The sequence below is a fragment of the Myxocyprinus asiaticus genome, chromosome 9, assembly GCF_019703515.2.
Source record: "Myxocyprinus asiaticus isolate MX2 ecotype Aquarium Trade chromosome 9, UBuf_Myxa_2, whole genome shotgun sequence".
NCBI lineage: Eukaryota > Metazoa > Chordata > Actinopteri > Cypriniformes > Catostomidae > Myxocyprinus > Myxocyprinus asiaticus.
Window position 1 is genome coordinate 37,498,479 of NC_059352.1, and position 17,841 is coordinate 37,516,319.

Genomic DNA, 17,841 nt, shown 5'->3' on the forward strand with positions numbered 1-17,841 from the left:
CCTCCTCCTCTGGAGTCAGCAGCGCCTCAAGTCGCTATGAGTCACTCACATCCCGGGCGACCTCAACACCACAGCGGACGCACTGTCACATCAGGTTACCCTCAGGGGAGAGTGGAGTCTCCACCCTCAGGTGGTCCAGTTGATTTGGAGTCAATTCAGTCGAGCACTGGTAGACCTGTTTGCTTCCCGGGAATCCTCCTACTGCCCGTTTTGGTATGCCCTAACTGAGGCACCTCTCGGTATAGATGCACTGGCACACTGCTGGCCCCCTGGACTACGCAAATATGCATTTCCCCCATTAAGCCTACTTGCACAGACCCTGTGCAATGTCAGGGAGGATGAGGAGCAGATCATCCTAGTAGCATCCTACTGGCCCACCCAGACGTGGTTCTCGGATCTCACGCTCCTCACGACAGTCCCTCCCTGGCGAATTCCCCTGAGGAAGGACCTTCTTTCTCAGGGACGGGGCACCATCTGGCACCCATGACCAGACCTCTGGAATCTCCACGTCTGGCCCTTGGATGGAATGCGGAAGACCTAAGTGGCCTACCACCCACGATGGTAGACACGATCACTCAGGCTAGGGTGCCCTCTATGAGGCACCTGTATGCCTTGAAGTGACATCTGTTCGCTAAGTGGTGTTCTTCCCGACGCGAAGACCCCCAGAGATTCGCAGTACTTTCCATCCTGCAGGAGAAGCTGGAGGGGTGGCTGTCCCCCTCCACCCTGAAGGTGTATGTAGCTGCTATTTTGACTCATCACGATGCAGTAGATGGTAAGTACTTGGGTAAGCATGACTTGATCATCAGGATCCTGAGAGGTGCTAGGAGGTTGAATCCCTCCAGACCATGCCTCGTCCCCTCATGGGACCTCTCTGTAGTCCTTTGGGGTCTACAGGGAGCTCCCTTTGAGCCCTTGGAGTCAGCTGAGCTTAAGGCACTCTCTTTGAAGACTGCCCTCCTGACTGCGCTCACTTCCATCAAAAGGGTAGGGGACCTGCAGGCATTCTCTGTTAGCGAATCATGCCTGGAGTTCGGTCTGGGTTACTCTCACGTGATCCTGAGACCCCAACCGGGCTATGTGCCCAAGGTTCCCACAACCACTTTTAGGGATCAGGTGGTGAACCTGCAAGCACTGCCCCAGGAGAAGGCAGACCCAGCTTTGGCATTGCTGTGTCCGGTGCAAGCTTTACACATCTATTTGGATCGCACGCAGAACCTTAGAAGCTCCGAGCAGCTCTTTGTCTGCTTCGCTGGACAGCGGAAAGGAAGCGCTGTCTTCAATCAGAGGATCGCCCACTGGGTCATTGACATCATCACGATGGCATATCAGGCTCAGTATGTGCCAGCCCCTGTGGGGTTACGAGCCCACTCCACCAGGGGTGTGGTGGCCTCATGGGCCCTGGCCAGTGGTGCCTCTTTGGCAGACATCTGCAGAGTACCGGGCTGGGCAACACCCAACACCTTTACAAGGTTCTACAATCTCCGGGTTGAGCCGGTCTCGTCCCGTGTATTGGCAGGCATGAGCAGGTAAGTTCCGGGACAGCTGGCCTGGTGTACCGCTTGTGCATAGCGCCTTTCCCTTCCCTTGAGGTGAAGACGTGTGCTCTTGCCTCCCAGTCGTGTTCACAGACTGTGATCCCTGGATGACTTTCCTCCTCAGCCCTCTGGCAGTTGAGTATGCAGAGAAACTCGCTGCCAGCCCAGTATATGCGCTAATGAGCCCCTGTACTGAGGTAGGTGCTCCACATGTGCAGAACAAATTCCACTCTTTTTGGGGAGAAAAGAGGGAAAGAGGCCTCGGCTGGGCTAGCCTGTCCCTATCGTTGGGCAGTCAACTTGTTCCTGATGGACCGTGCGATGCTCATAAGAGCGTTGGGGGAGGTTATGTGATGGCCTGGTGTGCTGGCTATGAGGCACACAGCGGTCTACCCCTAACACACCACCAGTTCACGTTACACAGTTCAGATAGTTGTGGCATTTTGTATAGGGTCCCCTAGTGTCACTACATCGACACAACGTCGAGTGAGTGACAGATAGGGAATGTCCTGGTTACTTTCGTAACCTCCGTTCCCTGAAGGAGGGAACGAGACATTGTGTCCCTCTTGCATACCTGCTGAAATGGCCGGGACCTGGTCTCGGCTCCTCAGCACAAAACCTGAATGAGTGGTTGCATACCAGCTCCTTTTATACCCGTATGTCTGGGGGAGTGGCATGCAAATTCCACTCGCCAATTCTCATTGGCCTTTTTTCAAAAAAGCAGAGGTGTTTGGGGCTCCCAAGAGTGACCCCTAGTGTCACTACATCGACACAACATCTCGTTCCCTCCATCAGGGAACGGAGGTTACGAAAGTAACCAGGATGTTTTAATCTGTGCCAATACTTATCTGCTGTTATTGTCTAAAAAACTCATATTATGAATGGAATTTAGTATTATTTATCATCTCTTTTTATCAATTTTGTAATATTAATTTCTATAGGCTGGTGGTGGTTTTGGTAGTTTTTCATCATCGTGGATGTGGTTTTATATCCTGTTTATAAATAAAGACAATAAAATCAAAACAAAAGGTTAAATTAATTTCTCAGTGTATATGAGCTGTGAAAAGACTACATACCCAGGACTCAGTGGGAATTAAAAAGCTGGCAATGTCTAACCTGTTTGTTCATAAGGATGTAGATAAGAGGGTTGATGACTGTGCTGCTTTTGGCTAGGAGGGATGGCACCACGCTCGCAATGGGTGTGATGATGCCCGGACGTCCAAATGTGGCCATCATTGCAACTACCCCATAAGGCATCCAGCACAATAAGTAGCACACCACTGTGGTGATGACCATAAATAAAATGTGATACTCTCTTCTCCGGGCTGCTGTCTTCCTGATGTGCCCCACCTGAGGAAACACATTAACATTGAGATTAAGTTATATTTTCTGTTTGCACCAGCAGATGATTCAGAAGAAGTTGTCAGTAGACACAAATCCCATATTAAAAAATTCTGATCCACTATTGAAAGAACCTGTGGCCTGGTTTAGAGCCACTGATTCATAAGGTTCAGGAATAGGAATTTATCCGACATTCACATAGACTTACTGAAATCTCATCAATTTAGCATTTATATGAAGTGTATGTGGTACAGATGCAATTATATGTATTCCAAATATAAATTAGGAGCTACTTTCATATTTCATCATATTGGGTCTGCTTCATTATATAAAATGGAACATTTTCCATGTCCACTTTAAAAGCTACAGTCTAAAACATAATTTGGGTACATGTACACCCAGACATTTTAAAAGCTTTTTTCATGAGGTCACACCTCAAGATCTTCCCTTTTTGTGACCTATATTACAGCTGGTTTATCTCATGTTTAGCATAAAGCATGTTTAGAGCATGTGCATTTCAAATAAAACACCAGCTCAAATATCGATAGAGGCGGTTTCATCTTTATCTGGAGTCAGACATACTGATCTAGTTTGAGAACTCTGGGCTTGAGTTGGAGAGACAATGTTTTGTTCCAGAGAGGATTGGAAACAGTGCACTGAAGGCAATAGTTCTGAGTTGTGATATCTGGTGTATTTAAACTCTAAAGCCTTACTTTAGGGTGGATAAGATGGGAAATCTTAAGACTGGCTCTGCAGTTAATCCTTACCCTGTTGTATTGAACTTGTAATGACAAGATTGTTTATCACTATGAGTTGGAATGCCATGACTGAATTTACCTGTTTGACAGCACAAAGGAGCCGGCTGTAACAGTAAACCATGACCAGAACGGGAATTCCCAAACAGAAAATGAACAGACAGATTATATAGGAATGAGATTGTGGGGTGTTGGCTGTCCATGTGACCGAGCAGCTGGTGCCAGCCCCTTCCAGTCCATAGCTACTCCAACCCAGCAGGGGGGGAACTGTCCAGAACAGGGAGTAGAGCCAGGAGCTCCCAACAGCCAACAAGAGCTTACTGTAGTCTGGGACCCTCTTGTTGTAAACCGTTAAAGTGCTATAACGATCATATGAAAGGATTGCCAGAGAGATCAATGATACAATCCCTGTTAAGAAATGAAAAGAAAAGTTAGTCTGTATGCTCATGTTCAATGTTAAAACTGCAGAGCCACAGTTAATAAAGAACTGGTGGTTATTTGGTCAAGGGTAAACAGTATCTTTAGTACTATTTTTTATTGTATTATTTTTTTCAATGTTCAAGAAAGAAAAAATACACATGGACAAATATTAATAGGATACTTTTCCTTGAGCAATTGCATGAAATATCATTTTGTTTAGTACCTATTATAAAATCTGTTAATTCATACTCATAAATAACATCTTGAAGTAAACTTTGTAAGGATAACACATTTATTTTAGTAAATCAGCACTCAAAAAGAAAATCAAAAAGTAATTTTATTCAAATGGACATTAATCATCTTCAACTTCATAAATGATAAAAAAAAAAAAAAAAAAATAAAAAAAAAATTACGGGAGAAAATGTCTGTGATGTCCATTAATTTAAGATCCAGAGAATAATCATAATTGTTTTGTTTGTTTGATTAGTTGAGGTCCCCAGAGAAGCACTTAATGTCAAACCATTTTATGATTTAAGAAACAAAAATTGGAAATGTCCCTAAGCTACAGAGCACATTTAAAAAGTGGGTAAACTACTATGGCCCCATATTGTAGCCAGAATTACATATTAATGAAAATGCCTTTAAGCAACTTTCATTCCCTGTTGTTGTTCAAAGGGCAAATATAGGAATTTTCAGACTGGGCGATGAGACACATCCACTATTTAAAGAGATTATATGCAAATAAATAAATTAATATCACGCCAAAATAATTTTTTTCTCCAACATTCAGAAATTAAAATGCATTGAGGACAACAGTTTACATTCACCAGAATATGAAGGACAGATTTCATCCCATCCCATTTTTTCGATCCTTTAAGGACATAAAAGCCTGTGCTAATAAGGAACTATTGAAATCTGTTAATCTTTGAGTCTGTTGTCACAATCTTAGGTTGTAGAATTTGCTACTGTGTATACAAGAAATGATACACAAGAGTATGGCTGAACATATTTGCACAGCAGAAACACAAAGTAGGGGATTACGATCAGGACACATTTTTCATGCTGAGTGTGTTTTTGAAAAAACGAGACACTGCAGCATACCCTCTAGTCAGGGCCACATAAGTGGCAAGGCAGAACTTCTTAAACAGACTTTGTATGAAAGACATGTTCTGGTTTCAATACAAATTAACATCTGTATGTAGAAAAATTATAGTCCAAGGCACTTCTTCTGGAACAAACGGTAAATTGCCTTCATTTTAGTTTGACTGGTCACACATGGACATTGTTCATGTGACAACAATTTCCATGTATGACAAGCCAAGTTAAAATAATGGCTTTTTAACATTTATACTAGAAAAAGTGCCAAGTAGTATAAAAGACAGCCCTCTAATACCCACTTTGGATCTGAGGATCTGAATTACTATCACAAGGAATATTGTTTTAGGGTGCTACAAACTTCAGATGTTCTACACAGCATCAGACCAGGGGATTGGTTCATGGCAACAGATCTCAAGAATGCTTTCTTTCACATTCCCATACTTGTTGGCATATCAGTTCTTCCATTGGGTCTTTCTCTGGCCTCCCGGATTTTCACACAGTGCATGAGTGCAGTGATTACTCCTCTGAGTTTCCAGAAGATCAGGATACTACCATATCTGGATGACTGGCTAATATGTGTCATATCTTACGCAATAGCTTTGTCTTAAGGAGAAATTAAAGCACATCTCAAGCTTGGACATCTGGGATAACTATGCCAGATGTTAGCTGGTCTTGACAATTATTCTCAATTCATATCTACTGTTGGCCTCACTGCATAAGGAGAAGTCTAGATCAGTTCCAACTGAATGCAATCATTAAGGTGAAGACTTTCCAGAGATTGATTAGGTTGACAGTGGCAGCCTTCTCAGTTATTGGGTCTAAATCTCTTGGAGAGGCCTGCCTCTTGTCCCCTATGTATGCACACTGGCGTCCTCGCAGGTCCAGGACGGTAGTAAGTTGGAAATCCCAGTGGTGAATTAGATGCGATTGCGGGTATTAGAGTATGTGTTGGCTGACGTGCCTGGATACTGGGCCACCCTTCCCCTCAAGCGCAATGGCCTCAGGGTGGAGCTTGTGCAGCCGCAGGACCCTGCCACTTTTACCTGGACCTTGCTCTCTTACCACTACCCTACCATCACATAACCCCAGCACACTGCAAGGACACCAGGCTCCCCTTTTTTGGACACTTATTCCACTTGAACACTTTTTTCCTATTTAATTGTTTATGTTCTTTATTATTTAAAATAAATGCCTCTCTAAGGCCTGAAGCCACACAGTGTCTGTCTCTTGCACACACCGCCACAATTGTCAGACCAATCCAAGTGTGGTTCAGTAGTTTCAGAGTGCATCTAAAAGGGCACCACCACAAGAAAATCCTTTTTTTTTTCAATTAGTGATCTGTTTTCAAAAGAAGCGTGTCAAACTGGGAAACATCCCCAGTTGCTGCAAAGTACAAATGACGTGACATTTCTCAAGAATGTGCTGGAGCGCTGTCTGGCACCACCAGCCAGTTCAGGGGGTATGGTCAACCAGACATCAGAAGGAACATACTGTATCAATGTTCTCAAACTCCAATAAGTTTTTCTTGCTCTCAGATACTGCCTGTCATTACTGAAGGGCAAGCATGTTTTGGTCAAAACAGACAAAACCTCTGTTAACATAAATTCCCAGGGTGGAATGCGGTCTCATCAGTTACTGAGAATATCTCAGCATATCCTGACTAGTGTCCTTGGTTTGCATCCATGCTGGATGTGCACATACCAAGTGTCCAGAACAGACCAGCAGATATTCTGTCTTGGTAGAAGATCCACCCAGGAGAGTGGTGTCTCCATACCACTCTATCCCACCAATGTCGCTGATCTAGGCCGTTCTCAACAAAGTCCACCTAGGTTATAATAATCTTCTCTTTGTGGCCCCAAGATGGCTAATGGAGCCATGGTTCCCAGTGCTCAGTTTGTTAAACGGTACAAAATGGGCAATACCAATCAGAGTAGACCTTCTCTCACAAAAGCACAATTCAATTTGATATTCAGCCGGGATGCAGCTCTGGGTCTGGCCACTCAGGAGCCCAAACTTTGGCTAGCACACTGTGATCCCGCTGTCCTCCAGACAGGGTTAAACTCCAGAGCTTCTTCCAGAAGATAAAACTACACTTATAATTGGAAATTGTTTTCTACTTGGTGACAACAGCAAGGGCCAGATCCTGTCAACTCTGAAGGTAATGTTCAGTTTTCTTCAGAGCGACAGAACAGCCAGAACAGTCAGAACAGTCAATGTTTCAGCCATATCTATTAGGAATGTTAAACTGGATGGCAGGCCTGTTGGTTCACTTTACCTTACCATTACCTTCTTAAAAGGTGCTCAGAGAATGAGACCAAGGTCCCTGCAGGTCTCCACCTAGGACCTCTCACTTGTGTAGCAGGAACTTTCAAAATCACCATATGAGCCTCTTGCTACAGCATAAATTAAAGGTGCTGTAAGTGATTTCTACCATTCTGGAACTTCTGCATGGCTGAGCCACTGAATTAGAAATGTCCCCTCTTTCCAAAACACCACCCTACAAAAACAGCATCGGAACCGACACCAAACAGTAGAGCAGCACTGCATCTTCTCCCAGTTGTCAAACACAACAGAAGCAAAATAGCGCCCTCAGTTGACAACTGTTTTGAATCTGAATATGACATTAACCCTTTAAGACAGCGTAGAAAAATAATAATCAAAATATTAATTACCACAGTCTTAACCAACACAAAATAGGTATCGTTTTAAACCTTAGAAGTTGTACTTTACAATGAATTTAGGCATTATGACAAAAACTGAAATGTGCTTTGAAATTTGCAGACAAATCAGAAGTGTTCATTTTTGATCATTTATTAATAATTTTGCACTGTACATATTGTAATAGGTAAAAACATCAAACTGATCAAATAGCCTTTTGTCATATGTAGTTGGAAAGCTCTTAAAGAGTAGAATACAACCAGCCTATTTGTTTTACTCTCAGACAAATAATATAGCAAGTAATGGCCCCACTAACATCAAAGCCTGTAGGCCCAGCTCACCCTCCCCCTCCCTCTGAGAGAGCTCTCCAGCTGCTGCCACAATGCCAGGGACCATACTGTACTTCATCTGCTCTGGGTGAACAGCAAACAACTGATAACAACTCTCAGTGATATGTGTCGGGTCTCTGCTACGGTAGCAGCAACATTCACCAATGTTCACAGAACAAGCGGGAACCCAATCTGCCTGTAGCTTTCTCTTTATCTGTTGTGTCAAGTGATTCTCAAGATGTACAGCAAACCTTTCTAATCTGTTACCTATTATACGTCAATCTGAGATTACTTTGGAGCCAAAAACATATACTGTTAAATTAGCACTTTCAAACATCCACTCACTTAAAAACAAGTCATTTTTTCTCATAACCACAAATAACCTGGATTTTATGTTTCTAAATGAAACTTGGTTAGATAACAGCTGCAGTGCAACAGTCCTCAATGAATCAGCCCCTCCAAACTTTACTTTTATGAGTATCTGCAGAGCTAGTAGAAGAGGAATAGCTGCTCTGTTGCCACTTGGTGATTACTTGATGATCCTCTGAGTATTTAAGTATTGTACTAAAAGATGCTCCATGCATTCTATTTATAATTATGTATAGGCCTCTAAAAAACTCTTCTACATTTATTGATGATTTTACAGAACTTTTATCAGCAATTTCATCTAAATTTGACTGTTTTATTATTGCAGGGGATTTTAATAGCCATGTACTGTAGATAATCCTGAAAACAACACTGCCAAAGAACTCATAACTGTTTTAAACACTTTTGTCTTGATACAGCATGTAATTTGACCCACACACACTCATGGCCACACTCTAGATCTGCTTATTAGCAAGGGTCTGAACATTTCATCCACTGTTATTAAGGATGTAGCACTATCTGACCATTTCTGTATTTTCTTTGATATACTGATTTCTCCACCCATTGAAATTAGATCTGTCTCTGTCAAGAAGAGGTATATAAATGAAAACACTACTGTGCAATTTGTGAAGGTTTTATCTATCACACCAAGAATATCTGCAGAATCTGTTGATGTTCTTGATAACTGTTACTCTAAAGTTAAAAATGCTATTGATGAAATTGCTCCTGTAAAGGCCAAGAAAATTACTGGCAGGCATAAAGTACCTTGGAGAAACACAACAGCAGTACAAAGCATGAACAGGAAATGCAGAAAAGCAGAATGAATGTGGTAGAAAACAAAACTTGAAGTCCATTACAATATCTATGGAGACAGCCTTCATGCTTTTAATTTGGAACTAGGCACAGCTCGACAGACTTTCTTCTCCTGCATTATAAACAGCAACATAAACAACACCAGGACTCTATTTGCTACTGTAGAGAGACTAACCCACCAGCACAGGTTCCCTGTGAAATGCTCTCTAACAGCAAATACAACGAGTTTGCATCTTTTTTTCAGGAAACAAAATCAATGACCTTAGAATGGCAATCAGCTCATCCTCATGTTGCACTGATGTTAGACAGCACCCACCACAACAACTTCAGAAATTAGACAGTGTCTGATTTTGAGGCAATTGATGGCAAACCCTGAAAGAATCAGTACAGCAGCTTAAAACATCGACCTGCTGTCTTGACACACTCCCCACATCTTTTTTTTTTAAATGTGTTGACTGTCTAGAAACCGATCTCTTAGAGATAGTGAATGCCTCACTCCTTTCAGGCACTTTTCCGAAGTCTCTTAAAACTGCAGTTGTTAAGCCCCTTTTAAAAAAGCGCAGTCTGGATAACGGCATATTAAACAACTATAGGACAATTTCAAATATCACTGCGAGAGCATAACCATGGCAACGTTGCAGTCGTGGCTTTCCTTCTTCAGAGGGAAAGTCACTCCAGCGACTCCCCGCCCCGGTCCTTCTGCCTACGGGCACAAGGCTGCGACGGTTAGCGCTGGGGGTGATTTGTGGACCCCAATGGGAGCGGTTCCGCTGGGTGAACCCCCATGGACCTCCCGTTCCCCAGTACGCTCGTTCGCCCTGGTCGAGTTCTGGGATGAGTCAGGCGGCTCGCCCCAGGGCGAGTTTAATGTCTCATTCGGGGCTCAAGAGGAGGATGAGCTCTCAATAGCAGCATCGGAGAGCAGGCTGTTACAGTCGGATGCGGAGGACTCGGCGGGACTCCCACTTTTGTGTGTGGTCACTCAGTCTGAGGCTGACGCGGAGCTGGCAGCCATGCTTGCCTGGGCTGCCGCGAGCTTTGGGCTTGAGTGGAACCCTCCACCCTGCCCTGAGCCCTCGCAGCTCAATGATTGGTTCCTGGGCTCAGAGCGCTGCTCAAAGCCATGCTCCGCCCCAGTTCCATTCTTCCCAGAGGTGCATGAGGAACTCACAAATTTGCGGCAGGCACCTTTTACTGCCTGGACCCAGTCTCTGAGTTCCTCCGTTTTCACTACCCTTGACGGTGGGGCGACCAGGGTGTACACGGAGGTTCCTCAGGTGGAGCAGGCGGTTGCGGTGCACTTGTGCCCGCAAAAGGCCACCACCTGGCAGAATCGCCCTAGGCTCCCGTCCAAGTCAACGTCGTCTCTGATGGCCAAGGCTTACAGTGCCGCTGGACAGGCCGCCTCCGCCCTGCATGCCATGGCCCACCTGTTTGCTTCCCTGCAATCCTCCCATTGCCCGCTGTGGTACTCCCTGGCCGAGGCCTCCCTTGGCACGGACGCACGGGCACACAGCTGGCCCCGGGGTCTGCGCAAGTATGCATTTCCCCCAGTGAGCCTACTTGCACAGACTTTGTGCAAGGTCAGGGAGGACGAAGAACAGGTTGTGTTGGTAGTGCCATACTGGCCCACCCAGACTTGGTTCTCAGAGCTCATGCTCCTTGCAACAGCCCCTCCCAGGCGAATTCCCCCGAGGAAGGACCTCCTTTCTCAGGGACGGGGCACGATTTGGCACCCGTGCCCAGACTTCTGGAATCTCCATGTCTGGCCCCTGGATGGGACATGTAAGACCTAAGTGGGCTACCACCTATCATAGAGGGCTCCCTCTATGAGGCAGCTGTATGCCTTGAAGTGGCATCTGTGAAGCGGCTGCCCCCCCAACCTTGAAGGTGTATGTGGCCACTATAGCGGCACACCACGATGTGGTGGATGGTAAGTCCTTGGGGAAGCATGACCTGATCATCAGGTTCCTTAGAGGTGCATGGAGGTTGAATCCTCGTGGGATCTCTCTGTGGTCCTGCTGGGCCTACAGAGAGCCCCGTTTGAGCCCCTGGAGTCAGTCGAGCTAAAGGCCCTCTCATTGAAGACGGCCCTCCTGACTACGCTTATTTCTATCAAGAGGGTTGGGGATCTGCAGGCGTTCTCTGTCAGTGATACGTGCCTAGAGTTCGGTCTGGCATACTCTGACGTGATCCTGAGACCCCGGCCAGGCTATGTGCCCAAGGTTCCCACTACCCCTTTTAGGGATCAGGTGGTGAACCTGCAAGTGCTTCCCCGGGAGGAGGCAGACCCAGCCTTGTCTTTGCTGTGTCCGGTACACGCTTTGCTTGATTACTTGGACCGCACGGAGAGCTTTAGACGCTCTGAGCAGCTCTTTGTCTGTTTTGGGGGACAGCAGAAGGGGAAGGCTGTCTCCAAACAGAGGATTTCCCACTGGATCATGGATGCCATCACTTTGGCATACCAGGCCCAGGGCGCTCCATCCCTCCTGGGAGTACGAGCACACTCCACTAGGAGTGTGGCATCCTCCTGGGCCTTGGAGAACAGCACCTCTCTAACAAACATCTGTAGAGCAGCGGGCTGGGCGACACCCAATACCGTTGCGAGATTTTATAATCTCCGGGTTGAGCCAGTTTCGTCCCTTGTGTTAGCAGGTATGAACAGGTAAGTATGCGGGCAGCTGGCCAGGTGTACCGCTTGCACACATTGCCTTTCCCCTCCCCAAGGAGAAAACGTGCACTTTTTTTCGCCCACGTAAGTTCCCGGGACCGGTGAACTCTGGATGTCTTTCCTCCTCAGCACCTGCGGCAGGCGAATTCGGCAGAGGAATTCGATGCCAGGTCCAGTACTTGCGTTAGTATGCCCTGTCAGGTCAGTCCCTGTATTGGGATAGGTGCTCCATATGTGTTGGTTGCCTGATGGCAAATCCGTGTCTTCCCTTGGGCAGAGCCTGCTCTGCCACCAGTCGCCATGTTTGTAGAGTTCCTCCCTTATGGGTAGGACCTACTGTGGGGACTTCTTTCCATATGTGGTACTTCCCAGTTGGTAAGTCCATGTGATGTACTCTCCATGTTAACCTCCCCTTTGGGCAGGATGTGGTCTCCGCTGTGTCTTTTCCCCGTGGGGAAAAAGAACACCTTCCCTGATACGAATACATCTGGCCCCAGCTGAATGAATTCTCGCTTTCATGGGAGAAAAAGAAGAGAAAAGGCCGAAGCAGCTGGTGTGGCCTGTTCCCATTGTAAGTACATCTTGTCCCCCCCCCTTAGGGTATGAGGGACCATGCGACATGCGTGGGGCATTGGGAAGGTTACGATGGGGCCAAGTGCACTTGCTACTAGGCACGCAGTGGCCTGCCTGCACCTGCACCGCCGATCCACGTAACACAGTTCAGCTGGTTGTGGCATTTTGTATATGGACCCCTAGTGTCACTACATCAACACAACGTCGAGTGAGTGACAGATAGGGAATGTCTTGGTTACTGTTGTAACCTCCGTTCCCTGATGGAGGGAAGGAGACATTGTGTCCCTCTTGCCACAAAACTGAACTACCACTGAAATGGCTGGGACTCTGTCTCGGCTCCTCAGCACAAACCTGAATGAGTGGTTGCAAGCCGGCTCCTTTTATATCCATATGTCCAGGGGAGTGGCATGCAAATTCCACCCGTCAATTCTCATTGGCCTTTTCTCAAATATCAGAGGTGTTTAGGGCTCCCAAGCGTGACCCCTAGTGTCACTACATTGACACAACATCTCATTCCCTCCATCAGTGAACGGAGGTTACAACAGTAACCAAGATGTTTTCTGCATACTATTCCATTAAAAAATTGCTTAAAGCACCTTTAAGTGGCTTTCCTTGAAAAAGCATTTAACATTTTTATTTTATTTTATTGACTGAGGCGTCTTTAAGAACAGTGAGTTAACTTTGTGCCCTATCTATTAGCCCTGAATGTCAGCGTTGACATTCTGAAGACTCAGTAGTTATGCACCAACCCCGCTTTCTTACTGAGTGGTCCAACAATTTCATTTAAATAAACCAACTGTAATTTCAGCATTCCAAACCTCTGAATAAGAGAGGGGAAGTAAAATCTAATTAGGTATGCCCAGTGTCTGACCAACTATTTGTTTGCTATAGTTTTTATGTTAGAACAAATGGACGTCCTCTTATAGCTAACAGATTTTCAAGCTAGATTGTACAGATCATTGCAAAGACACATGCCTCTGGGGGACATTTTCTGCCCTACCCTGTCTATGACATAGACAAGAGGAGTTGCAATCTCTTTGGCAGCTGTGAGAGGTGTTCCTGTGTTGTAAATTTGTTCAGCAACTTGGGCATCTCCCTGCACCTTTGCAAGGTTCTACAGAATTAACATTTTGTCAAGTTAGAGGAAAGAATGAAATTCACATATTAGACACCCTACTCTTATTTTCATGCTCTGTTTGTGCTAGTTTAGTGCCTATTTCACTAAAGGAATCATGCAGATCACCCAATGCAGCACACGCACCCACAGTGCTGAACTCAAACTGCACGATGCAATTCTGATCTTGCAGGCCAGTTCTGAGTGATATATAGCAGAGTATGCAGCAGAAAATGCAGCAGAACACCGCAACCTAGAACTCTCTGGCGGGACTGTATAGCTTCACTATTGTGATCCATACACCTGAATCATCTCTTTAAGTGTGCTTGACTACAGTTTGCATTTGGATGTATTACAGGTTATAATTCTCTTATCCATCATTTTATCATTATTAGATGAATTACTACTGCCATGAATTACTACTGCCATGATCACTTTTAGATAAAATTCAGCTTTCCTTGGGTGGTAATAGCAAGATGTGAATCGCACAGGAAATAGCACAGAGTTTTGTGAATAAAGTGCCATCTATAATGCCTAATTTACATTGAAAAGAGGCATGTTTGCACTAAAAGGAATGACAATGACTTAATTTAAATATTAAAGATGCAGACTGAGCCTGCTTAAACTAGATTGGGTGGTTACTAAATAAGACTAAATTCTTTGAGATATGCACGAAAGTGGCATAACATTTAGTGAATTTGCCCCCTAGTGTGGGCTCAGCCGTTTGGTCGACAGATCACACCAGTACTTGTTTAATGAAATAATACAAGGGTTACATATATTACCATGGTTTTATGAGTTCTAAATGACCACTGGGGACATGGTCTCTGGAGGACCATTGGGAGTGAGAAGGGTTCTTAGGATTTCTGTTTCCATCTGACTTTTACAGTGGAGGCTATGTCATCACACAGATGTTATGGTCATGATGATTGGGGTATCAGGCCCTGTTTACACCTGGTATTAGGAACCACATTAGGTTCTGTTCACAAGTGACTACTTGTGTTCAGATTTCAAGGGGAGGGTCCGTAACATGCACAGATGAGCCAAAACATTATGACCAGTCACAGATGAAGCGAATAACATTGATCATCTCCTACCAAGGCCACATGTCAAGGTCTGGGTAGATTAGATGGTAAGCGAACAATTAGTTCTCGTAGTCAACGTGTTGAATGCAGGAGAAATGGGCAGACGACTGGTTCAGAGCATCTCTGAAACAGCAAGGCTTGTGGACTGCTCCCAATCAGCAGTGGTGAGTACCTACCGACAGTGAAATGAGGAGGTACAGACCACAAACTGGCGACAGGGTGTTGGGCACCTAAGGCTCATCGATGTGCGAGGGCAACGAAGGCTATCCTGTCTGGTTTGAATCAACAAAAGGTCTACTGTGGCACAATTCACACGTACTGACTTTTGTTGGTCCTTGCGAGCTGAGGCCACGTTTTCTAAATTAAAGGAGCGGTTTTCTACAGCATAATCTGATTGAGCATCTGTGGGATGTGCTGGACCAATAAATCCGATCCATGTTGGCTCCACCTCGCAACTTACAGGACTTGAAGGATCTGCTGCTGAAGTCTTGGTGGCAGATACAACAGGATACCAACAAGGGTCTTGTAGAGTCCATGCCTCAGCGGGTGGGCGCTGTTTTGGCAGCACGCGGAGGACCAAAAGCATATTTGGCAGGTGGTCATAATGTTTTGGCTCATCAGTGTATATATACCGTGTGTGTGTGTGTGTGTGTGTGTGTGTGTGTGTGTGTGTCTGTGTGGTTTCAGTGATCCGATCACAAAACATTTTGGACCCCATTAGTGCTGACCACTTGTGACTGGATCACCAAAATGCATCTTAATATCAAGTGTGAACAGGATTTAAAAAATTGATACATGAGGAAATTTTAAGACCCTAATGGTCATCTGTAAATCAGAAAACAGTGGATGTAATGCTCATTATGGCACAAATACTGTCAATAGAGCTTAACTTGTATTAAACCTGTAACATTCCTTTAAGCTCCACAAGAAAGCTTTGTTTGTGAAGTCCCGGATAGGGCTGCCTTACAAATGAAATATGAAGTTCCTCATTCATTAAACTTTCGTAGAAAATATACAAGTAAATTCAGAGTAATTTTCACGTAAAATTGACCTTTCCAAAAACTTTGCGCCGGACTCGCATTCGTAAATACGGGGAATGTAAACGTTCATTCACAATTATCATAATCCACGTCCATGAAAACTCCATATAAGGAAGTCACCAGACTTGCTAGTAAATGCTGTTAACATCTATGTGGAACAGTAATAAATAGTTTTTATGAATAAAGCGCATTCACATCGTAAGATTTTGATTTAGCAAACACAATAGCATCTCAAAGGAAGAGAGGACACTCTTTTGTGAATCAAACATTTTCGGAACCTGGCACATTTTCTCCCTTGGTCCGGTTCATTTAGGCAGATATGAACATGACAATCGCATCGGATCCGCACCAAAACTGCAATGAACGATAATGAGACAAACAGACCCAAGAGCAGAGGAACAGTTCAAAGGGTTCATTAACAGTAATAATAAGCAGTCACTGGGTTGAGGAACGTAGAAAATCCCGACACCGGGTGAAGCAGCGGGAAGCGATCTCCAATTACATGCATGTCGTAGTCACGCAAGGGGCAATCCATGAATAATGTGTTCATAGAATGAGTGTTTGCATTGTGGAAGTCATGAACAGATTCGTAGAATCCTCTGTTGAAGCTTAGTGAGATGCAGAACAATGCCCAGCAGAGATTAGCAAACTTTACTCCCGATATGCGGGCAGAGACGAAGTATCCTCCGTGGAAGACCACCTGACATGCAGCAATACTGGAAGGCAACCACACACACGACATACAGGCAACCAACAGGTACATGAGACAGGACCAACTAGGCAGAGAGAGTGAGGTTAGTACTCAACATCAAACAACAATCTAGCAAAGATACTGAACACGATGGGCTTAAGAAGGGAGTGATACCAGGGATACCAGAGTTGGTGAGGTGGATGACCAGGAGACCAAGGGAGCCAGAGCAGATCAGGCAGACGTTCAGAGACCCAGAAGACCAGAGCAGATTGGGTGGACGACCAGGAGACCCAGAAGACCAGAGCAGATCAGGCAGATGGTCAGGAGACCCAGAAGACCAGAGCAGATCAGGTGGATGACCAGGAGACCCAGAAGACCAGAACGGATCAGGTGGTTGGCCAGGAGACCCAGGAGGCCATCTCGGAGTAGGATCTGGATCAGAAGACCACAGAGCTGAAACAGGGTCAAGAGGCTTGGGTGGTGACCCCAGATTGGAAGACTCTGAGGGCAGAGCCATGTTAGATGGAGCTGTAGGAGGCTCGAGAGATGAAGCCACGGAAGGCTGAGCCATGGCAGGCTTAATGGGCAAAGTTGTAGAAGGTGGAGCTGTGGCAGACTCGAAGGGTGAAGCCGTGGAAGGCGGAGCCGTAGGAGGCTCAAGGAGTGGAGCCATGGCAGGCGAAGCCATAACAGTTTCGATGGGCGAAGCTATAGAAGGCAGAGACGTGGGAAGTTCAAGGAGCGGTGCCATGGAAGGCGGAGCCGTTAAAGGCTCGAAGGACGAAACTGTAGAAGGCAGAGCCATGGGAAGTTCGAGGAGTGGTGCCATGGAAGGTGGAGCCATTGCAGGCTCAAGGTTAAGAGTCCAGGATGACTGGGAAATGACCTCAGTGGTCATGGGCATGGACAGAGTCTCGGGAGCAACTTCTGTGGTCCTGGGCATGGACTGAGACTCGGGAATGACCTCTATGGTCGAGAACACTGGCAGAGACTGGGAAACGGAAACCTTTATTCTCCTCCTCCTCCTCCGGACGGCCAATGTAGGCAACGTTGGCTCTGGGACGGATAAGGCTGGCAACGTTGGCTCTGGGACAGACGATACCAGTAACGCTGGCTCTTTGACAGATGAGACTTCTGGCTGGTTGGCCGTGGCAGGCGTGGGCATTGCCCATGGCAGGCGTGGCCGTTGGCTCGTTGGCCGTGGCAGGCGTGGGCATTGGCTCGTTGGCCGTGGCAGGCATGGGCATTGGCTCGTTGGCCGTGGCTGTGACGTGGCGTGGAGGCGACTGTGGCGTGACTGTGACAGGGTAAGGAACAGGCTGAGGCGTGGCTGTGACATGGCATAAAGC

At 45.8% G+C, this 17,841-nt stretch overlaps 1 protein-coding gene across 1 annotated transcript in view; it reads right to left on the reverse strand.

Moving 5' to 3' along the window:
- The window catches only part of LOC127446625 (opsin-3-like), a 73,333-nt gene that overhangs the window by 17,219 nt on the left and 38,273 nt on the right, over positions 1-17,841 (reverse strand). Inside the window, exons 2-3 of the mRNA XM_051707702.1 lie at positions 3,717-4,042; positions 2,655-2,888 (exon numbers count right to left, since the gene is read on the reverse strand). Coding sequence (XP_051563662.1) covers positions 2,655-2,888; positions 3,717-4,042 — 560 coding nt within the window. The remainder of the gene's footprint in view (positions 1-2,654; positions 2,889-3,716; positions 4,043-17,841) is intronic.